This window comes from Aythya ferina (genome assembly GCF_964211825.1).
Source record: "Aythya ferina genome assembly, chromosome: 12".
NCBI lineage: Eukaryota > Metazoa > Chordata > Aves > Anseriformes > Anatidae > Aythya > Aythya ferina.
This window is the reverse complement of record NC_140308.1, coordinates 13,338,219-13,361,764: the sequence shown is the minus strand read 5'-3', so window position 1 is coordinate 13,361,764 and position 23,546 is coordinate 13,338,219. Positions and strand designations below refer to the sequence as shown.

Here is a 23,546-nt window from a genome sequence, read left to right as displayed (position 1 = left end):
ACGCGGGTGAGAGTCAGCAGGAGTCCTCGGAAGCCAAGTGCTGGAAGTTTACCCCAGTGGAGAATTTTGCCACAGTGGATTTTCACTTGCCACAGGAATTATTTAATTTCCCTGACCACTCTCTGGTCTTCGCCCCCACTCTGCATGTATTCCCCATCTGTTCTCTCCCCCTATTGTTTTCCTGAGTGTTTTCTAAGCCTGCTGCAAATCCAACAACACTCAAGTTCTCGTTGAACTCCTGAACCCACCCTGGTGGAGTGGGTGCTAAATCGGGCAGGACAAGTCAAGCCAGCTCAAATTCTGATGACAGCAATTGCGCTTTTGGAAAATAATCGCCAAACACGCTGCCTTTCCACAAAGCTCGGCTGAGGGAGAGAGCCCGCTCGCGTTCTGCGCCTCTGGTCTGCAGAGCGCCAGTGTTCAAGTAGGACATTTTAATAACATCCTTCATGGACAAGTGTTTTGCTTGGAACCCTTTTTTCCTCCCTCCACTCAGACAATTGTCAGCGAAGGGACTCGCCGGGAACAAAATGGAATTAAATCTATTCAGAAAATTAGAACGTTCTGCATTTCTTTCTCTCTGTGCTGGATTCATTACTAGCGGGGCTATAATCTGCGTTTTTTTGCCTGAAGCACACTCCCACTCTTACCTCTTAACAGCAGTGCTGCTATTCTCACAGATAAACAGGTCCTCCCTGAATGGATTGTAGCTCTCAGCCAAAGGCAGCCTGATGACAAGGGAAAAACAAACAAATGCATTCCCGGGGCCTGATCCGACTCCTGGGGAAGAGAAGGAAACCCTCGTGGGTTTCAGGAGGGTCGAAACCCGGGCTGTTACGGGCCCTCTGCCTCGCAGCAACGCATCCAGAGGAGCCCAGCCCTGGGTGATGGAGCGGAGCCTCCCACTCCTCCCAGGCTCTTCCTCTGTTCTTTTTAGGACCCGACTTCTCCTACAGCCTCTTTCTTGATGAAACCCAGAAGGACACACATTCATTGTTTCAACACGTAGATATTCCTAGCTGGTTTCTTCCCATCTGTCTAGTTCTCATGGGCCGTGGGGGCATGACGGAGTTTTACCTGTCTGAGTGCTGGCTGCCAAGGCTGTGCCAATATCGCCATTTCTGGCCCCCGTTACCTCGTGCCCTCAGCACATCTGGGTTTGTTTTGACTCAGCCACGTTTGCTTTCCACGTGCCGCGATCTCTTCTGCTGCAGCAGCTCTGCAGGGGGGTAGGAAACAATCCTGGGGCTGTGCACCACGAGCCCTGGCTGCCCCCGGTACCTGTGTGACCACCACTAGAACCGCTGCGTCTTCCCATCCTAACTGCCCCGACAGCTTGCTCCTGGTTACATCCCCTGCTCGCTTCTTGCACGCCTCTACAGCCCAGACCAGTGCTTTCGGTGACAGCAGGCTCACCATTGCTTTAAGCTAGAGGACTTTTATCAGCCACCATTCCCGTAATTTACCGGGGTTTGGAGTGGTAATGAGGATTTGGGTATGCAAAGAAACCCCAATGTACACAGGGAAATGAGCTCAGGGGAGCGCAACCCCGAGCCTTGGGCACTAGTGACTGTGAGCAGGAGAGACAAAAGCCACACGTAGCCCTGCTGGGCTGGCAAACGCCATTGATCTGATTTGGTTAAATGCCTGGGAACAGAAAGCTTTTCTTCCTTTTTGTTGCCGTGGCAGTGCACGGTGCTCGCCCGACTTGGGCGAGGAGCTCTGCTGGCTGCCCTGCCGCAGGAAGCCCAGGAACCACGGGCACGAGTCCATCACTGCACCGCACAAACCCAAAAACCCGAGGGCTCCTCTGGGCACGACTGTGCCCACAGAGCCACACAGGAAAGCCACGGGAGCGGGGAGGACTTCTCCAAGATCTTTTGGGATAAAAAGCATGAAACGCTTCCTTGCCAGGGACAGTTTCCAGCACCAAGCAGCGACTGCGGTGGCGAATGATCCCGCGAGGACGTGTGCCTGCTTGCTGTGCGCGTGCAAGGGGGGAGAAGTGTGGTGATCTGTGACCCGACGTCCTCGCCGTCACAGCATTCTTGGCGCTCCCTTAGCGCTCCCGTCTATAATTTCGGAAACCTCATTCTGCAGGGGGAAAAAATGCACCAGGCCTATTATTTCTGCTGGCAGCGCTGGCCCTAAAAATAGCCGCTTGAATGACATTAAGGAAGCTGCATTTGAGTTCGTCAGTAGATAAATCGTGAGTGGACAGCAGGAAATACTTCTAATGATGAGATGTGTTGCGCTGGCTCACTGTTCCTGGAGAAGAGGTGAAAGCCTCGCTGCCCGGGAGCTTTCAATGCAGGCTTTAGGAATAAAGAGAAAGGAACGGCCTAGCATCATGCCCTGGTACTGGGAGCATTTTGGGATGAGTTTCAACACACACCATCTCACCAAAGTCCCCGAGAGGCCAGGACACCGGGGGAATAGCAGCTGCCCCCCAGCCACACCTGGGCTCCCTGGAGAACACTTTCCCCTCCGCGCTCCATCCGTCTCCTTCCCTTCTTCCTCATTCCCTTGCCCCTTTCTCAGGCTCTTGCTCAGACACCAGCAGGGAACAGAGCAGCAGGGACAGAAGTGTGCAGCCCTCCAGCCTTCTCCCAGGGCCGTGGCCGTCCTGCATGTGCAGGGAGCAGCCGGGCTTCCAGCCTGCATGGCCGAGCAGCGTTTCGTGTGAGTTATTGCATTTAACCCGATCGATTGGTTGGTTAATGAGCCACTTGTTTGCCTCGGGTTACTCAGCAGTATTGCCTCTGCTTATAGATTAGGGGCTGCTTTTTGTCACACGTTTCCCCGTATCCCGTCGGCTGTAAATCTATCCTATAGATATCAGGAATTTACGATCAGTGCTGTTTAAAGGGGATGCCGGCAGCGCTATTAAATACTAAATCAGAGCTCCCTTCTCTGTTTCCAAAGCCCAGATATTCTTGGCATTTGTTGGCTTCCCCTCCCCACTGTGGCCCAGCAGCCCACCTCGCCAGACCCTGTGGCCGCACAGGCTGTCAGGGGCTGGAAGGGGCCCTGAGAGATCGTCTGAAGATCGCTGAAAGATCATCCCAGCTGCGGGCTGCTCATGGGGACGCAGGTGAAGGAGGGACGTGGGGCAGCAAGACACGCTCAGACACCACCTGCCAGGGCTCGGGTCGAGCTGTGAGGTAAACAAGGTGGTCTGCAATTGTTTGTGCTGCCCTCTCAAATGTGATAGAGGCTTCTGCAGTGTGCGTGGTCACAAGGAAGCAAGCAGAGACCTCCTCGTGCTCACCGCAGCCCCGTTTCCCCAGGCAGGGCAAAGAGCTCACGGAGAGCTCTCGGCCCTGGCTGAACCCGGCTCCTCATGCTGGGCGGCAGCCAGGGAGGAAGGGGAAGGATTGTGCTGTCGGAAACCTCAAATGCTTTGAGGTCTCCGAAGTTTCCTAGATGCTTTCTGGAAAAATAAAAGCTTCCCCCCTCCAAAAGTTGCATCATCCAAATGCCAGCAGCGCACCGACTACGTGGGTGGGAAGAGCGAGTCAGAGTAGTGTAAGCTAATTAAACACCAGCCTCTGCGAATCCAATCAAAGCTCTCCATACGGCAGGAATGTTTTACACCAGGGATGGTTAAATAATGCTCGGGGTGCGCCTGAACTCCGACTCTCAGATGCGGAGTGGATTTATTACCAGGCAGAGTTACGGAATCTCGCCAGACGCCTTGGAAGGAGCTGCGGGCACTTTGCGCTGCGTCCCGCTCGCCGGTACTGCCAGGGAAGATGCACGGGCATTTGCGACTGAAATCAGTAAGGGATTTTGCAGTTGGAGATAGGGACGAGGGGAATGACAAGGATCGATGAGAGTGGGAGGAGGAATGCACTGATTTTTGGAGATGTTTGTCACCATGGTCACTTCCCAGCACAATGGCAAATCCATTTACCCATGGATTTGTGTGTGGGGCCGCTCTCTGTTACAGCTGTGTCCGTCTCGGAAGCTGGTGGTGGCTTCCTGAGCCAGGACTGGTACGTACACCCTCTGAGAGCTGCTCGTACCGTGCCATTCGCTGCTTCTGCCTGGGTCTGGCGGCCACCACGCAGCGAAATGGGGTGGAGGAAGAGGTGCCAAGCGGGCTCTCTGGTGGCTGGCCCGAGGGGCTCGCTTCCCAGCAGTCTCCGGGTTATTTCTTGGTAGAGCAGAGCTCCTGGGACTCCCATTAACAGAACCGGGGCCTGGCAAGGAGAACTTAAGTGCAGGTCTGGCTCTGCACCAGGCTTTCAGATGCAGGAGTGTCTGGCCAGGGTACCCCAGGCACTCTGTTCTCGATCCCTCTCCTCTGCTGGCAGGAGCTGCCGTGCCAGGAGCCACACGGGGAGCTGGGCGAGGCTGATGTGGCCACCAAAGGACATCACTGAGCTGCTCTGAACCCACTGCAGGGCCACACGTGGCCTGAGGAGCGATGTTCTCACAGCCATCTGCACCGGGGCACACACCTCCTCCTGGCTGCACCTCCTGCTCCATGACGTGGCAGCCGCAGTGGCCTGGGGAGAGGAGAGGAGGCAGAGGAGAGGGAAAAAAGGTGGAGGAGAGGGAGAGGAGGCAGAAAAGAAAGGGAGGAGGTGAAGGAGAGGATGAGGAGGTGGAGGGGAAGGAGAGGAGCCTCTGCACGCAGCAAGTCCCAGGAGCAGAGCCCTTGGTGCCAGGACGTGCCGCAAGGCACTGCGGATGCCCCAGGTCTTCCAGTGCTTTCTCAAACCATAGCAGTTGGGATACCTTGGCTCAGAGGATGGGGAACCCTTGGGGAAAGGCTGTTCCCTGTCTCGGAGCTGTGGCAGGGGAGATGTGGAGCAGAGGCAGGGCCCCTCTTTGGGTGTGTGTGCAGAGTTGGACCAGTCCAGGGCTTGTCCCCCCCCCAGTGTTTTCTAAGCCTCAGCTGCAGGTGAGAACTAAAAGGTTGATGCTGTTTGACTGACTACTTGCAGCAGGTATCAGGGAAAGGCTGTGTGTTTGTCTTCCCTTCGGATAACCTGTGCTCCGAGTACAGGTGTGGAAAGTTCGTATTTAAATACCTCCAAACGCATGGCATCAATTCCAAGCGCAGCATAACCTCCTTCCTGCTGTGGGACCGTACTAACCGTGTGGGTGGCATCCTCAAATGCCAAATCTGCCGCGTTTCGGCTCAGACTCCTCAGCTTGGGAAGTGTCAGCGCACGGAGCACACCGAGCAGCGGCTCCGGAGGACGGGGCATCCCCCGTGTCCTTATCTCCACAGCACAAACTGCACCCACACTGCAAGAAAAAAACAATTACGCAGATGAGATGCTCCTGGGGGCTTGGGGCAAGCACAGCGCTCGGAGATGGAGCCCCTGAGCTGTAATCATGCCAGGAAGGAGGGCCAGGGTGCAAGGAACGGCAGAAGCACTCCTGCCGGAATCGATTCCTTCTCAGCCCAGCTTGTTAAAGCACCAAACGCACTGAAGAACACAGATCTGCTACCAGAGCTAATCAAACCCATCAGCCAGGGCTTCAGAAAAACAGACGCTGCAAGGTTTGATAGCCTGAAAAAGCAAAGCTGCTTTACAGCATGTTTTTATTTTAGCTTAGCGTTTTCATGGCAGCACATGATTCCTAAGGAGCGACAGCACGGCTACGGCACGCAAATGTTTCAGCTCTGCGAGATCAGCCCTAGGCAGGGGGAAGTAGCTTTGGCTCCCAAGGGATTTTGGTAGACTGGGGGGCTTCGGAAGGCAGGGTTTGCTTCGTGAGGAGCCACGTACATCCCACCAAACCCATCACTGATCTGCGGAGAGCATCGTGCACCGCTGAACTGCAGGCTCTGGGCAGCCGGGCAAAATATGCAAAAAAAAAAAAAAAAAAAAAAAGCAATATGCTTTATTTTTGGTGTGGGATTTGGCGGTGATTGTGAGGATGGGCTCCACGGGCAGATAAAGAGGCTGAATACTTCTCCCGTTTCCTCCGTTGTCCACGGGGTGTTTGGTTATGGAGACCAAAATCTGGAAAGGGTTTGAAAGGCAAAGTCACCTTCCAGCTATCAAAACACTTCAGATGAGGCAGATGGGAAACCAAAAATATTATTTAGGTTTGGGCAGTAAAACTGACATTGAACCCATTTGCCTCATTTTTCAGGCTCTGATGATAGTTAATGACAGCTTACAGAAGTTGTAAGTGATCTAAAAAAGCCATAAAAAGCTGCTTTGTGTCCTTGTTCGGGGGATGAATTTAACAAAACCATTACGGAGCTTTAAAACACTGTTTTGACTTTCTAGAACCAGCTGCGGGATGATCCAGCTGCGCTTGGATCCCCTGTGCATCTAAGAGAACATTTAAGAGGATTAATCCCAATAATTTTAATTCAACAAAATGACCTTATGTAACACGACCGAGGAATTAATGAGAATTCGCGCATGTGGGTCATCACCGGCCCCGTGGATTTTTTTTCCCGGGGGGATCTCATTGGTCCCAGGCAGAGCATGGACAAAGGAGACTGACAGCGTAGCCCGTCGTGTGGCATCAGAAACCAAGTCACTGCGAGCAGGAACCCTCCGTCCCTCGCTGCATTATTATTTGGGAGTGCACCAAGAAGACGAGCGCGGCCGTCAGCCTCCGCTGGTGCTATTCGAAACCCTCCTGGCCCCGAGGCGTTTTCCCCAGAAAAATGCAATCTCATCTAATGCAAGCGCTGCTGCAGGACTCTCTGCTGCCCAGCTGTCTTTTTTTTTAATCAAAAGAAAGCCTGAGCTAATGGGCTTTGACTGTGTTCCTTCGCTGGTCGCACTGAGCAGAGCAGGATGCATATTACAGCTAATTAGGTGCACGGAGGGTAGGCAGGATTTGATCTCGATATTCAAGGCCCCCGGAGAGGGCATGTTAGCAAAGTTACACAACTCCAAATTTCACTGCAACCAAACCGTGCCAGTGCCCTGACCTTACATAAAGCCCAAGCCTGCTCCCTGCCCGGGGCTGGTTGAGGACAGCCTCGCCTGTGCCCCTCCTTGCTCTTTTTCCTTCCCCTTCGGGCAGGTTTTTAGTTTGGCTTGTGGCAGCGCATGAAAGTGACTTCAGGCAGCAAGGAGGAGAGATTCGTGCTTCTCCTATGTTAGCAGATGGGGTGGATTTTCTCCTCTGACACCTCCCAGCAGCACCCACCCGTCTGCGTGCTGCCAGGAAGGGGCTGAGGTCGGGCTCTGCCCTGGAGCAGTGCCGTGGTGCTGGGGGCCTGTCCTCGGCGTGCACAAAGGAGCCACCTCCACCATCGTTTGCCTTTTGGAAAGGGGCTAAATATGTTAAGGGACAACACCAAATTACAGGAGGTCGAAAGAGATGCTCTGAATTTGGGGTCGGGTTCCTCCATCGCTGCTGGGGTCTTCCCCTTGGTGTCTACGGAGGAATGCTGTCAGTAGGGTGAACTGTGCAAGTACAGCCACGCTTTTTGCTGCCCCTGGGCACAAAGAGGCTTGGTGTGGGTGCTGCTTCTTCCCCAGGGTGCTTCCTTTTCCTGGCTCTGTGTTGTTAAATGCCAAAGGGCGGCCACGTTCCCGTCAGGTCTGGCAGGAGCACTCGTGCGCCAGCTGGCTGTGCCCTGCCTGCTCGGCGTTGCCTTCTGGTGAAGCAGCAGTAGTGGCATCTTCCATTTATCATCAGCAATTCGTTGCTTTCAGGATGTAGTAGGCTATTTACACTCTTATTTTGTGTACACACACTTAAAAACAGAGCATTTCGCTGCCCTGCTTCCTGCTAGGAAATGGCAATACTGAAACAGCCTCATGGAGCAAGCCAAGGAAGGGTCGTTGGTGCATCCCAAAAGCATGGTGCAAAAAACACCACCCAGTGAAGGGCACGTGGCAGGGAACTGAGAACACGGCCCAGGAAACCCCTCAAGGTATCCCAGAGCCAAAATGAAGCATTAATGCAGACCTCAGTTAGGAAATAATCCAACTAAGAGCTGCTTCAGAAAAGCCATAGGACCTCAGGGACGCAGCACCACGTTGGCAGTGCTCTTTGGTGTGCTTGTTTCTAGTTCTGGGCTGTAATAAACTGGAAATGAAGAGTACTCTGCAGGTTTAATACACCTGAAACCAAGCTGAAAGGAACGGCTTTCAGGTAGATCAGGGTCTGGCCCCCACCTGCCTGGAAGCCAGTCACTGGTAGCTCAACAGCACTTCAGCTACAGGCAAAAATAAGGCATACAAGAGTTTCTCATAACATCAAGTTTAGCTTTCTGGCCAGCAGTTACAGTACAGAAGCACATGGCTAGCTTGAACTGGACCTCGTGAAGGCATTAGAGCTACTTACACACATCGATATTGGACAAAAAATCCTGCCTTAGATGAGCACAAATGCTGCTGCCCGGTGCAGGTCCATGAAACTTTTGCAGTTCATCTGAGGAGGGATAAACTCAAACGTGTCCAGGGCCGTAGGTTTTGGCAGCATATTTTCAATCCCCTGATGGATTTGCTTATTTTTTAACAGGAACCAGCTGGTCGGTAACAATAACATTTTTGCATGCAAGAAATACTTCGGTGGTAGGAATTCAGTTTTGAGTGACCCGAAGGTATTTCCTCCACGAAGGAGATTTCCCCCAGCTGGGATTCTGTCACGGGGCTCCATCCGTATTTCTTGCACGGGCGTTAAAAATCCAGGTTGAAAATGTTAAACTCTTTAAAACGAGCTCCATCTGCGACTCCCAGGTCGCCCTGACTAAGGAAGTTGTTTTTCTTTGCAGAAAGCAGGCATCTTAATCTCTGCCTCGGCAAATTTCTTGCAGGAATAGGATGTACGATGTGTCATGCAAGCACGGCCCGAGTGGAAGAAGTCTGAGAGTTTTGAGGGATTTTCATCCTGTCCCGAAGGTCTGAACGGGGTTTTTGCAGCCTTTGAACCACAAGGTCATGGGCATCTGCGTTGATTTAGTTTAACATAATCCAGGAGTTTTTAATCGCATTTCAAGCTATTAAACGAGTGAGAACAAAATCACTGGAATTTAGCTTCAGAACTCTCCCATAAACAAACTTTTTAGCCTCGCATGGAGATAAAAATAATTCTAAAAAATAACTGATTATGTCTGGCAGAAAATTTTCTATCAAAATTTGATCAACCGTTTCCCTTCCCTGCGTACTAAAGTAAGGGCTTTTTGCATGCTTCTTTCTTCCCGTTTGCAAGCAGAGCCCACAGAGCTTTTGGAGTTTTCCCTTGCAGGATATCGGGGTGCATTTGCGAGCTCCCCTGGGCTGCTGAGGATGTAGGGGACAATCCTGAGCCCAGCTGAGCGGTGCTCAGCATCTTCCCTCCCCACACCCACAGCCCTGGGAGGTGAAATTCATCTCCGTCCAAAAGCTGTGCCTTCAGTCCCTTGATTTGTGAAGATGAAGGTGAGGAGCAAGGACTGCTTTTAGAGGAGCCGGGCCGTTCGCTTGCGAGGTGTTTGCTGGCGGCGCGCTCCTGGTGTAATCATCTCCCGGCGCCGTCGTGCCCAGTTTTATTCAAGCAAATCGCTGCGGTCCCAGAGATGTGCACTGATACGGAAAAACTTCATTCGGCTGGAAACATCCTGCTGATTGAAAGTAAATCATCTTAGGTAGAGCAGGAACAGTATGGGATTTATTGTCTCTGCTAGGTAATTGGAAGTCTCCAGTACGTCTTTCACGGCGCTGCCGACAGCTCGAAGCCACACAAGGTCCCCTGAATTTGGGAAACGTTTCAGAGGCTGTGGCTGGAGGTTTGGGAAAAGTAAGAAGGTGGAGATGCCTGCATGCAAAGCTACAAAAAGGATGGAGCATGCTGGAGAAGGGGGCACAGAGATGTTGGCAGCGGCCCCACTGCTGATCGCTGAGCACTTCTTGAGGGCACTGGGAGGACTGGAGAGGTACCATGAGACAGGAAAAATGCAGGCATGGTGCTCGTCTCCAAATGCAGAGGGAGAAAAGAGGAGTCAAAGAGATACAGACCAGTCAACTTCCAGAAGTTTTCAAAGGAGCTGAACTATCAAATAGTTTGTAAGCACCTAGGATATAAAAAGGGAGATGGGGGACATCCAGCGGGGCTTATTCAGAAACCGAGGGACATTAAATTAATCTCATTTCCTTCCTGGGCAGGAAGGAGGAGAGCAATAGTTGATGCCAGGTCTACATTTTGGGAAGGGCCCCACCTGACTTTCACAAAGTGACCTGGAGGGACAGCCTGGCTAAAGTTACCCCACATCTGATGTAAAAATGGGCGGGTAGCACCGCTTCCTCCTGGAGCACAGGGTGCCAGCGGTTTGGGGGGCAGAGCAGAGGACCCAGGGGTCTGGCAGGGAAGTTTTGGGGACAGACGGACAAGTATTCCCCCTGGCTAAGCCGAGATCAGCCCGAAGGTTGAGACCCAGCCCTACTGAGTTGGAGCCATGGTGTGTTTCGCTCAGAAAACCATTTCCCAATGGCCAGGGCACCGTGTGGCAGCGGGGACGTGTGACGGAGCGATCCGGAGCTTTGCTCTTTGTATATGCTCCATTTCTAAGCGAAAGGCTGAAGGCACCTAAGTGCTTTGCTGAATGGAAGCCAAAGCGAGCTGCTACGCGGAATGCAACCCCTGCTTCCAAGGATTTCATTTATTTGGTAATTAAGCAATAATCACCGAGGCACTGGGCGCTTCTTCGGGATTAATGCCTTGCTGGGAGATGGCAGAAGATCTGCCCTTCAGCAGAGCCCTTCTCCTCAGCACATACCTGTCTGTTAACACCACCCTAAAATGGGTATGAGAGTGTAAGATGCAAGCACATGGGCTTGGTGGCGGTGGGCAGGAAGCAGGCACGAAGGGGGCCGGTAGGCAGTCAGCTCGTGTCAGGCGTCTCGCACCATCCCATTCAGAGCACGGCGGTTCATTAATCACTCGGTGAATGAAATGGCTTTTTAATTGCTCGGAATCGCTTTAAAAAATTACAGCATTGTCTCCCCCCCCCTCTGCAGCCCCCGGGATCCTCTTAAATCCCTTTTCTTCCTCTGCCCTGGGAAGAACCGGCTCCAGCGTGGCAGAGCATGGATTTCAGGCAGAAACAAACACAAGCCCTTTGGAAAACAGGACTCAACTTTTTAGAGCTGAAAACCCTCTGTTCCCATGAATTTGCAAGTTGCTTAAGGAGCAGCCCACCCTGCCTGAATCTTTAAAGGCTTCCCAGCCTTGACACGCCGCTCTATTCCTTCCTACACGCTTTGCATTTCTAATGGCCACAGCTGCCTGTAGGGTCCGAAACCCACCACTGCTCGTGTCCTGGGGCTGTTCCCCTAGTAGAGCACCTCCCGGCTGCTTCTGGAGCTTTGGGGGTAACGTTGTGAGGGTCTATCCCCATAAAATGAAGCACAGCAGCTGTCCTGCAGGCAAGGAGACAGGCACATCCCAACAGGGTGAGTGGCAGCAGGAACATTCCCAAAGAACCACGGAGGAGGCTGCCAGAAGGGCTCAGCGAGCAGCTCACCAAGGCGAGCAAGAAGGGAAGCGTTTTGCTGAAAGCATATAGGACAATAAACCAGTTCACGGTGTCCTAGCAGCCTTTGGAACAGCACTAGTCAGTGGGGATTTGCTCGCTCAAATCTTAGGTAATGTGCTAACTGCGTGATTGATTAATCCGTAGGTACTTCCTACAGCAAAACTTCAATACTGGCATCTGCAGCGCTGCTTTCAGCCGCGGTGGCTGCCTTCCCAGAGAAATTTCACAGAAGAACAATCGGGTTGTTTTTTTTTTTTTTTTTCCTCCGTGTTCTTTTATGCCCCGTTTCAAAGCAGCGCTTTTATGTCCGCGCTCTGAAGGACGTCAGCGTGCTGCCCCGTCAGCAGGATGTTTGCTGAGGGACACGGGAGCTGCCCTCCATCGCTTAGCTCTGCCCCTGCGTGGCAGGGGGCTCACTGCCTTGGGGGGTTTGGAAATGCCGAGGGTTTGCACTTAGACATGGAAGTGTTGGGCAACAGCTTCATGGCTGGGGGATGGAGATGTTTTAAAGGAGGGCAGAGCTCACCTCTTCCTGCTGAGCCCTGGCCCTAGCTGATGCCTGTCGGTGATGGACACAACCCAAACCAGCCCAAGGTTTCCTTGCTCCCCTTTCCCCCAGTGCAGCAGAGCGTCAGGACCAGACACTGCGTCCTGCAGCCCTTACACTGCCCCTTGTGCCTGCTCCTCTTCTCACCCCTTCCATATTCCCTTCTGTTCCCTTCTCTTCATTGCCCTGAACACCATTCAGAGCCCCCTGCCCCCAGCTCCCACCCCAAACCGAGCAGCCAAGAGGGATGAGTTATTTCAGGAGATGCTGGTGCCAGCCCCCTGCCTCCCCAGGCCCCCTGCCCTGCCGTGCTTGTGGCTGCCGTGCTGCCTGCTGGGGGAACTGGTGCCGAAGGGGCTGAATTCAGCAGATTCCTGTGCTTCGTGCCAGCCGTAACTCCTCAGGTTTGACTGCAGCTCTTGGCCAAGCGCATTTCCCAGCGCTTCAGCAGCTCGTCCAGGCAACGCTCACTGAGCCGTGCGACGTGCTGCTCACACCCGGCTGCGGGCCCCGCTCCTTCCCCGTTACCCAGCCGTGAGCACTGGGTGCTGTCCATAAGTCTTCTTAAAAACCCAGACTAGCTCTGAGCGGGGTCTCTGCCCAGAGACTCAGATCAGCAGCTTCAAAATGCCCTGGACTGTTAATCTGAGCTGCCCCATCCTGCTCTGCCTCTGCTTGCAGCCGTATTTCTGCAGGACTCGAGGTGTGTTGGAGCGAGTCCTGCCAGGAGGCCAGAGTTCAGTGTCGTCCTGGGGAGGGCAGAGGGTTTTCACTTGCCTTAAAACACCTTGTTGGGAGGTTCACGTTGTGGGAAGTGGAGCTGTGCCTTGCTGTGTCTCCCTGCTCTGGGTGTAGCCATCCAGCAGTAACAGGAGGCTGGCTGCCGGCCCCGCTCTCCGCTGCCACCCCGGCGCTGTCTCCGTTGCAAGCTCACATACGATCCCTGCTAGACCTCCCTGTCCCGGGGGGAGATGCCAGTGTTGGTCAGGACCTTGGTTTGTGATGCAGCAAAGATTAAAAAAAAGTCCTGTTACGGACAGGCTGCTTGGTTTTATCAGTGGCAAATCTGTTACCGAATCTTATCTGGTGTCCGGTGAGATCTGAGGCTGAGCAAGGAAGGAGTGCGTTTGGGCTAAGCGGATCATCTGCTCTGCTAGCATTTAAGAGACGGGATCATAACTTATGTCTTCACTGGGAAGAATGGTTGCCAAACTCAATTAGCTCTGGGAACGCTGGCTGTGCTCTGCACACACCCTGCCGTAGCTCTCCAGTCCCTGAGAGATGGAGAAATCTCAGGGGCCAGGCTGCTGCCCAGGCAAGTGCAGGATTTTGTGTCCTGCTATGGGCCTCTGAGGAGGATCTGGGCTGGGAGGAGCACTGTGAGGCTGCCCCCCAGGTGCGGGGCCATGGCAGGGTCTCACTCCATCGGATATTTCCTTTTGCAGGGTCTGAGAGCCCAAAAACTCTCAGCACGGCTTGGGAAGGAGGTGTGTGAAGGGCTGTAAGCCCTTGGTGTGCTACACAGCTAAATCTCTTCCTTTATCCATGCCTGTGTCCGCGTGCACACGGGGGATTTCGACTCGGGCTCCTTTTGTAGGTGCCCCAGGAGTTACTGTGAAAAGGGCCAGCCACGACTTAAGGTTTTCCATCACCTGTTTGCGGTCATTTAGATCTGATCTGTGAGCGTAATTCCGTAGACATGGACAGCAAAAATAAGCTGGGATGTGGAAACCTCCTCCTTGGGACCAGCACAGATGTGGGCAGGGGGCTGACCAGGCTCCAAGTGGGACACCAGACCTCAGCAAAGAGCAGAAGGGGCGGGCTGGGATGCCCTCGTGGTGAACAACCAGGGAGGTGTGAAAAGAAATGCTGCCTAAATCACCTGGGTCAGGCTGGCAGGTGTGCTCTTCAAAGGAGCACGGCACTGTTTGAACTGCGTCCCCCGCTGAAATGCCATTCTCAACAGGTTTTTGTCCTCTGCTTTTTCTCCAGGATCATCCACGAGGATGGCTTCTCGGGAGAGGACGTGAAGCAGTACAAGCCGGTGGTCTACAGCAACACCATACAGTCACTGGCAGCTATCGTGCGCGCCATGGATACCTTGGGCATCGAGTATGGAGATAAGGAGCGACGGGTGAGTTAAAGTCACCGCTGCTTGCGCACAGCCTGCGGAGTGCCGGGGTGCTCCAGAGCACAACCAGGATGTGTTAGCGTGATCTGAATGTCTTGGGGGCAAAAGGAGGGAGGGGGACAGATTCGCGTTGCTGTTTGTTGCCTATTGCGTGCGGTTTGTGTAACAAATAGGTGCGTCGCTGCAATTGCACATGACATACCCACTAAGTTAGGAAGTGTGGCCCTGGGGAGCTCTGTGTCACAACAGCCACAATCTCTCGTGCCCTGGCACTGGCCAGGCCACGTGAAAAATAATTCTGTTCATCTCGGAACAGCCTAAAGAAAGAGGTACTGACAGACCTGGGGCAACAGTGAGGAGATGTGTCCTGTCCACTGCGCGTGTGCTGGGTGCTGAGCTGCAAGAAGCGATGTCTCGGGGAGAAGCCTTGCTGATCCCGTCCACCAGCCTGTTAATGGAGGAAGGCTTTTAGGATGAACTGCACTTTTGCAGGGGCTTGACTGGCTTTTATTCATGTCCCCCATCCAAGCGTGCCCAAGCAGCAGTTTCGCTTGCAAACAGGAAGGTGCGTTGATCCACTGGGGCTATTACAGACGGGGTCTTGGGTAGCAGCGTTGGTGTGTTTCTGCCAGAATAACAAGTGGATGTCTGGCAGTCTCCTCAGGCCACACACCTAAGCTAGCCTGTCCTTCTGCAGTTGCTCTTGTGTTGTTACTTTAACCAGCTCCCTATTTTTAAACAGTGGCTCCTTTGCCGGGTGACTCTGCCATCCTCTGTCTCTCCTTTTTGCCTTTGTGGATCAAAGCAAGCCCACATGAAGAAACACAGAGCCCTAGGGAAGTCAAGACCACTCGTTTTGCAGAAAGTAAAACTACTTGGTTTCACTGGAAATAAAATAATTTCAGATTAAAGACCTGGTAGAGGCGAAGTCCTGTATGCCGCTGAGTTTATCATGACTATTTTTAGGTAGCTATCAAATGACAGATGTATTACATACCCCAAACTCCTATCTAAGTGTTGATAATAAAAGCATTCGGTGGAAGGGATGCCAAAATCCTGCTGTGGTGTTCCTGCATAAAGAGGTACTTTATGTCTCCCAGTCGTAAAGGGGCATTTGGATTTCTTTGCGTCTAGGGATCTTTCCCTCAGGAACTCTAAATCCTGGAGACTTTTTCATCCCAAATGTAGTGATGATACAATAATGGAGTTCTTGTGAGCTTGCCGAGAACTAATGCTGATGGCTTTCAAACTGACTACATTAATCTGTTGATTACTCAGTGACTCAGCTCTCAGCAAGGCAACGTATCTTGTCTCAGCTGAAAACCTATGTCCAGGAAAACAGAAACAAATCATTCTCCATGTCTGATAAACAGTCTGTGGCAGACAGCTTGAAATTGTAAATTTTCTTTTCTTTTTGTAATGCCCGAAGCCCTAATTCTAAGGAAGGAAACTCAGCATTGCTTCAGTGTCAGGCCTGGCGAAGCAGGGGGCACGGAGCGGGAGGGCTGTTCTCAGGGCTGCCAGGAATGAGAGATGGACTTCTGGGCTGCATGAAATGTCACCTCCATTCATATTCCTACGGAAAAGATGCCAAATGCCCTAGGATCATAAATGAACTCAGGCTAGAGAGGACCTCAGGAGGCATCTGGCCCAAGCTCCTGAGCAGGCAAGGTGAGCTCTGAGGTCCAAGTTTGCTCAGGGCTTTATCCAGTCAGGTCTGAAATCCCCCGAGGATGGAGACTCTTTGGGCAGCCTGCACCACTGTTTTAGTGTCCCCATGATGTTTCGCCATGTACCTGGCATAAATCACTCGTGTTTCAACTTCAGCTTTATGGCAGTACAGATCTTCAGATCCTCACTATCAGGGAGGGGGTGACTCAGTGTCTTCTCCCTCCGTAGGCTTAGCACTCCTTTATCCAGCAGCAGATGGAAGAGAAAGAAACCAAGAAATGGCCTCTCAGGCTGGGGGCTTCCACTTGCTCCTTTCTCTTAGCCAACCTCCGCAGCAAGTTGCTGGTATTAGTAGGAAATGCCATTTATTTTAATCTTGCAAAGAAATGCAGGGCTTCTGCTCCCCTGCTTTTGTTATTAATACACAGCTGCTATAAAGAGAGGCCATTAAACAGGCGATTTGTTGAGTATTACGCTACACAGTTCATCCCTTTTCAAGCAGAGCTTTTGTATTTTAAAAGTCATTCCCCGGCCAAGGGTTTCCAATGCAAATCTTTTTGTGGGGGATTTTCCCTGCTCATCACTTAAGCCCCCAGGAGAAAGGGCTTCAGCAAAGGGGAGCTGGAGCTGGGTTGCTCCGACCCCTGTTCAGCAGCAGGGATGGAGGGGACATGGCCCCGGGACAGGTTTTCTCCAGGCTCTGCTTGGCTCTGACAGTTTTCCCCCCCCAGACTCCACGGAGATGCTTCTCCTCCGTTACTCCTTCAGAATGGCACGCTGGCAATGTTCAGAGCGAGGGAAAAAGCCACCTCAGCCTCCCCTACGTAATAAGTGTGAACTGGACAGTTTGTACTTTTGTTATTGAGGTAAAATAACCAAATCCTCTCTCGCTCGCCTCCTTTTTCTGCTGCCCTTAATTATGCCGCCAGTATTTAGTCTAATGGAAGTGAAAGGCTGGGGGAAGAGTCCAGGCTAAATCTCTTTGCTCCTGTCCGTCAAAAGGCGATCAAGATGGGAAATATGAGCTAAAAAGACAAAATTAATCACAAAAAGCAGACACTTCAGGTCTCGCTGACCTGCTCTGCCGATAAGGACCTGCCCCCAGGTTAGGGACAAACAGTCTGCGTGTAGGATTTCACTTCTATACGTGGTGCTTGCTCCGGGAACAGGCTTTCTGTCTGCCTGGCGAAAGGTTCATGGTCTGCAGGCAGCTCCCAGGTCCCCATTCCTTGCCCTGCACAGGCAGATGGAGCACATCCCGCCCTCACACATCACATTGCCACCGGCACACAGCCCAGAGGGTCCGTCTGAAACTCCCGAAGAGCGGTGTCAGTGCGATGCCACCAACCTTTTCACATGCCACAAGCAGTCGGGGGGGAAAAGAGCAGTCCCTGAGGGGATGGGGCCTGCCGGAGGCCTGGAGGTGTCCCGCAACTTCTGGGCCATCGGCGCCGTGTCCTCCCTCCCTGCCTAGCACAGAGGAAATGAACCCACAAAGGCTACAAAACCAGCTGTCGAGTGTGTTGGTATTAGCATAAACCAGACAGAAATAGGCTGAAATCGTTCCATAATTACTCAACAGAGAATCCCAGTATCAGGCGCCGGGATCAGATACAAACACCTGGGGTGGTGGCAGGTTCACAGGCCCAGGGTTTGGGAGGTGGCAGGAAATGGCCTTAAAATTGATTTTTTTTCCCAGTGGGAGTCTGGAAATGGCTCTGCTTCAGCTATGAAAGGGAAAACTACAAAGCGGCTGAAGTGTTAAAAATTTTCTACGGGGATTTTTTTTCCCTTTCAGGCTTTGTAGCAAAACGTGTCTGCGGCGGCCTGATGTTTTATACAACATCTAACTCCTGTGCTGAGGAGCTATAGAGGGACATAGAGGTGTGACATTTTAAAATACCACTTGGTGATGTGAAAAAATAAATAAGTGGTTTGTTTTTAATCTGTTTAATGCAATCAAACAACCCAGCAGAGCGGGCTGGCATGGGGGGCACTGTGTGTGGGAGCTGCCTCCAGCCTGCGCCCAGGCAGCTGATGGCAGCGATGGGAACGTAACCGAAGTGTTAATTGGGTCTGGTCGTCAGTGTTAGCCTGGATGTCCAGCAGCAGCTGCAGCCTGCTTGCTTGCTGCATGCCCTGCAGTTCCTGCAGTGCTGGGTGCGATGGGCTCACCGCTGGAACAGCACCAGGCAAATGCTTCAGCCCGTCCTTCACCAACACCCAAATATCTGTCGGGTTCCCCTGTTAAGGCGAAAGCCAGCTTCCTCGCTCACCCCCTCTTCGTCCCTCCACAATGTGCATTTCAGCTCCCAGCGTTCAGGTTTTGGAGCAGCGGGGCCAAATAAAAGGCAGGGCATTGCTCGAGAGGTGGGCAAAATGAAACGAAAAGGAAAGCACTTGTTATTTTCGCAGCCTGCCTTGTTGCCGGGGAGATGGTTGGCTCAGTCAAGGCAGGCTTCTTGTTGTTGGCCGAGGTGGCCCATGTGTTGGGAACCAGTGCTGCAAAATGAGGGTGGGGGAGAAAGAAAAGAGAGCACAAAGCCCAGCTCAAGCCCTGCTGGAGGCTCTGTAGCCAGAAGCTCTCTCTTCCATATCCCTCTGATGTATTTTCCTCTTTCGCCACCTTCCAGTCCCTTGAACCCCTGAAAATACAAAACCTTGCTGTAGTTAATGATCGCAGTAAAGTAAGAGCAGAGTACGAAGACAGTTTATGATAGTCCTCTGCACCAAAAGAGCCTGAAGCCGTCTACTTCCATGGCTTCCCTCTGCCTCTTAGGGGGTCAGACCCACTGCAGGAGCCCAGCCACACTGGCAGAGACATGTGGCTGGACCCAGGAGACTTTGCTTTGCTTTGCTTCACTTTGCTTCACTTTGTTTCACTTCACTTCACTTCACTTCACTTCACTTTGCTTTGCTGCAGCAGCACAGCTTGGCCCCGTGCTGCTGCCAGGCTGAGCCGTGGCCGTGCAGTCACTCCGTGATGCTCTCCGTACAGCGCCAAGGCTCGCCCCAGCAGCGGTGTCTGTTCCTCTGTAGTCATGCTCCTAATAGAGAGCATTTAGCGTGGAGACAAAATCAGCTTGTGCCATGGCTATAAACACATCACGGGGCGCGCTCGCAGACAGGATTTGGCCTAGAAGAGCCCTCCAATTAAATAAGCAGGTTGTAGAGGTGGAGGTTGCCAAGTCTTCTCGGAGAGTTTACTTAGGCTAAGTTTGTCAATCCGTCCTCCCTTCCAACCTGGGTAATTACAATAGCAAACTGGCAATTCATTCAGGGCTGAAATGTGACCTGAGGTCTGGCACCGCCTGCCTTGCAGCTATTTATAGGGCAATAAACAAGAGTCGGAACCCTGCTCTGCCACAGGCAGGGGAAGAAATCCTGAGTTTGTGCAGGAGGGTGATGGCACCAGCGCTGAGGAGAAGGGGAGGGATGGGGACTGGAGCAGAAACAGCCTCGAAGATGCAATGGCAGAGCAAACAGCCAGGTGCTCGGGGCAAGCAAGAAGCTGCTACACCCAGCAGCATCAACCAACCTCCCTGCCCTTACAACACAACCAATCACCACCGGAACCCTAAAACCCAAAATTTCCTTTCCCCTTTACTCCCCCAGAGTGGCCCAGCAGGCGTATTTTTAGTTAAAATTCCTAAAGAGGGAAAAAAGGCCGTGCGAAATGGAGCCGGCAGGAGGCAGGGGGGGAGTGGGCGGCCGTCGCGTAGCGCGTTGGGAACGTGCTGGGCGCCCGGTGCCGCGGTGTGGGGCCTGCTTCGGGATGGTTCCTGTCGTGTTGTCAAGGCAACCTGTGCATCCTCACGCAAACGTAAGCACCGGGTGTGTTTTTTGGAGTCTCCCTGAAGCCGTGGGCTGGCGCAGTGGTGGTGAATGGGCAGCAGGCGGGGGACGGGACGGGAGAGGTGTTCACCCCTCCTGCCAATCCCTCTGCACTTGGAAACCTGTTCCTAAGAAACACATTTCTAGGGGGAAAAAAAAGTGTTTTGATCCACTTCAGCATCCTGTCTGAGTGAGGCAGATGAGAAGAATTGCTGCAGTCACACCTCAAAATGCCATTCAGATCTGTTTCTTTGGTGAGTGCTTGGCACTGCACGCTGCTGACACTTTCTCCCAAGCTGCATTCCAATCTGAGCTTGGCTTTATGGCTCATGCTATCAAACCAGTGACCAGAACAGATGCCATCAATTAAAATTAGCCTTTAAATTCTCTTTTGAAGAAAAACAGAGGGAAAGAGATGTCTCAGGGGATCGCCAATAAGAAAGAGACCACAGTTGTCTAGCTCCAACGCCAACCTCTAGATTGCATCTGATCACATCTTTCACTACCTAGAGAGGGTTTTAAAGAAAAGGGTGCCCGAGTCTTCCCAGGGATACACGGCGAGACAGTGAGAGGACAAGGCAGTGGTCACAGATGCCAGGAAAGGGAATTCCAGCCGGACACAGGCTCGGACACATAGTACCTCCCCTCTTCTGTCCGTACCATCAGCAGAGGTCAGGACAACCTGCTCTAGAAGGGCCGCCCAGCCTTGGGGAATTAAAATGTGGAAGGCTAAAAGTGGCTTGAGGACATTTGTGGGGGAGAATAAAAACAAGAAATACCCAAAAGGTGGTTTTTAAATTACGAGTACTGCCTTCCTCGTCAGCCAGTCTGCAGGAGACAACGTTCAGGTGGAGTCACCTGGCGCTGTTTGGTCCCCGGCTGGTGGAAACACCAAGTCTTCAGGTGCAAGCCCATCCTCGGAGCTGTTTTGTTTCTGGTGCTTCAGCTTTCAGCTGCCATTTTAGGTGTGATTTCTGGGTAGTGAGGAGCACTAGTGCTCCGTGGGGTGTAACTGAGGAGCCCCGTGTCCCCCAGCGCTGTGCAGCATCCCCAAACCCTGGGGACACGCAGAGCCCGTGCTGCAGGGAGGCTGGTTGCTCCTGCTCCCTGCCTGCAGGCTCTCTTTTCACCAAGAGGGTGATGTATTCTTCCCCTTGAGCTTTGTGTGTTTGATAGGGTTTTTTTTGGATGATGCAGGGAGTATTTTTAGTTTGAAAAGGGAAAAAAAAAAAAAAAAAAAAAAAGCTGTTCCCTTGGAAGAAGGGCTGCCAGCCTTCCCTTGTGAGATTTGTTATTCAAATGCGGCCGCAGTCAGAGCTGCCACCAGGGTTATGTGGCAGGGAAGCACTTGTGGCACGGGAGAGGCTGAAGGAGCTGTGGGACTGACACAGGCACTGGGTGCTGCTTCCCATTTCCACGGGGTGCTGCCTGGAGATGGCTGCTCCGAGAGCCCCTGCAGGGGGTCACGACAGGACAGCACGAAACTGCCAGCGAGCGCCGTCAGATGCTGTTTGGCCTTCTCTACAGCCTCTCAGTCCATAAAGGGATTGAAAGACCAGCACAAAAAATCCAGGTAGCTATTTCGTGTAGTGCAGAGCTGAGGCACCGAGGTTTAACGTGCACCACGGTAGCAGCTTTGGAGATGCTCTGTGTGTCTCTGACCCGACGGGTGATGGAGCACTCGCTCAAAGCCTTCCAGATGCCGCCCCCGTGTTTGAGACTGAAGTTCAGGCTGCATCGGGCCGTGACCTCTGCATGCCCCACGCAGGCAGGCTGCTCCCTTCAGGTGTGTTTGCAAGTCACCTCTCCCAGCAGCAGCCTCAGAGAGCTACGAACTACTCAGCACATTTCCAATGCACGTCAGTTATTAGGTGGATTTATTTCCATCTCTTCTGGGAAGTGTTGGGAAGCGCTGCTGAGTCACGCTGCTTACTCACCGGTTTTAGAGCACCATTTAAAATATTTGTTTTCCAAATGCTTTCTATGATGTTCCTATTATTTGAATGTCTCCAGATGTAAAACGAAAACATTTATGCAGGGCATCCCTGGCCTTTAAGAGCTCTCTGGCGCGTAACTCACAAAAAGGCACACGGCAAACGTCTTGGGAAGGGACCTCTCCCTCGGCTCTGCCATTTGATGTTTATTCAGGGAGCGCAGCGAGGGGTGGCACAGGCTTTGCTCCGAAACAGCTTGGGGCTTCTCAGCAGCACGGGCAGGCTGGGCTTGGGACGGGAGGGAAAAGGAGGAGGGAGGAGAGCCTGGGCAGCCGCCCTGCCGTGCCTGCAGTAACCCCGGGCATCCTGCTGCTTCCATGCCAGTGCCACCGGGGCAGGGGAGGTCGGGCACCATGCCCTGTCCTGTCCCCTGCAGAGCCCAGCTGAGCCAGGAGCCAGCCGTGGCTGTCTCCGTGCAAGTCCCTGCAGAAGGCAGAGGGAACTGCACCGAGCCATTGAGGCAAAGAGACAGGAGCTCCAGCCGCCGCTCTGCCCTTGAGCACGCAGGAAATTAAAATGTGCATCCACACCCCTCCCCAGCCTGCTCCTGCTCGAGGGGAAACCTGTCCCTGCCAGGGCAAATGGGCAGGGGCTCCTACAGCCACCGCGGGGACGGCTGCTGGCCCCTGGGAGGAGGCGCTGGGACCTCGAACTGCACCACGCCCGTCTTGTGGGAGGTGGAAGGTGACGCGCGGGGCCTGCCGCACGTGAGGAGTTCATTGCCTGCACACAGGTTTTCCTGAGCTGTTAATCAGCGCTGTGTACATTGGCAATAAGTGGTTAAAGACACCATACGGGAGCTCACTTCACAGCTAATGTTACTGCTTTGACACGAGCCTCGTCTGCTGAGCGAAGCGTGAAGACTTCTGGCTGGCTGGAAGGGAAAAGGACCCGCACAGCTCCCAGATACGCCGTTCACCTGGGCAGGACCGACTCAGCACGAGGCAAGGCAGGATTTCCCCGCCTTTCATTCAAGGGAAGGGAAGAATCCATCTCCAGACGGAGACCAGAAACAACAAAGCCCCCAGAGCTGCAGTGAAACAGTGTCATTCTGCACCGTGGCGATGTTTAACCTTGTGGTCAAAGACACAGCTCGAAACTGTGCAAAAACAGACACAGCAGACAGGAATCAGCCCATGTCCACTTCGGTTTTTTGATAGCTGGTGGCTGGGGGCAGAGGACGCCCCATCCTTCTGCAGCCACGGCGCTTGGGGCAAGGCAGCACATCCCCCTGCATGTCCCAGCCCTCTCAGGAGCTGATGCTGGCAGTGCCTTACGGCCACAGAGTGTCAAAACCCCGGCTTTAAACCCATTTCCTTCATTTTCCAGGGCTGTAGGAGCCCCTGGTTTGCAGCACATTATGTCTGTTTCGATGGCTGTTGCTAGATCCTTTCCCTCCCATAACAAATAATTCCCCTAGGTCAGCCATTTACCATTAACTCTTCCTTTTCCCGGTGTAAGGCGAGATTAACTCCATTGATTGCAGAGCAATTACTCCTCATTTATGCCAGGATCACGGGAATGGAGAACCAAGTCATGCACAGAAGCTCCCCCAGGAGACCTCTTGTGCTCCAGTTAGCTCGGTGGTCGCCCTCCTGGAAGCCCAGCTGTTCCCACCCACCTCTTCGCAGTGTGAAACCATCCTGAGATGTGTGCTCCTTGGCAGGAAGGGGGGTTATTTGTCCAGTTTTTCTTGCTGGATATGCATTCCAGATGGTGGCCAGGTCTCTGGGCCATTGGGCCATGCGTTGAACACAATTACTTCTTGTTTGGCTCCCCGTGGGGCACGGCTCATCCCAGGTCCCCACCCGTGTGTGCCCGTGCAACAGGAGGCAGCGGTGGAGAAGCAGAGAGCATTTTCTGAGGCCAGGAGAATGTTTCGTTCGCCAATTTTATTGAGTTTTTATTTAAAAT

General features: G+C 52.9%; 1 protein-coding gene across 2 annotated transcripts in view; it reads left to right on the top strand.

Moving 5' to 3' along the window:
- GNAO1 (G protein subunit alpha o1) overlaps positions 1-23,546 on the top strand; it is a 130,250-nt gene that overhangs the window by 27,780 nt on the left and 78,924 nt on the right. For both annotated transcript variants that reach the window (XM_084533550.1, XM_084533551.1), the window contains exon 3: positions 13,995-14,136. In XM_084533550.1, the coding sequence (XP_084389676.1) occupies positions 13,995-14,136 (142 nt within the window). The remainder of the gene's footprint in view (positions 1-13,994; positions 14,137-23,546) is intronic.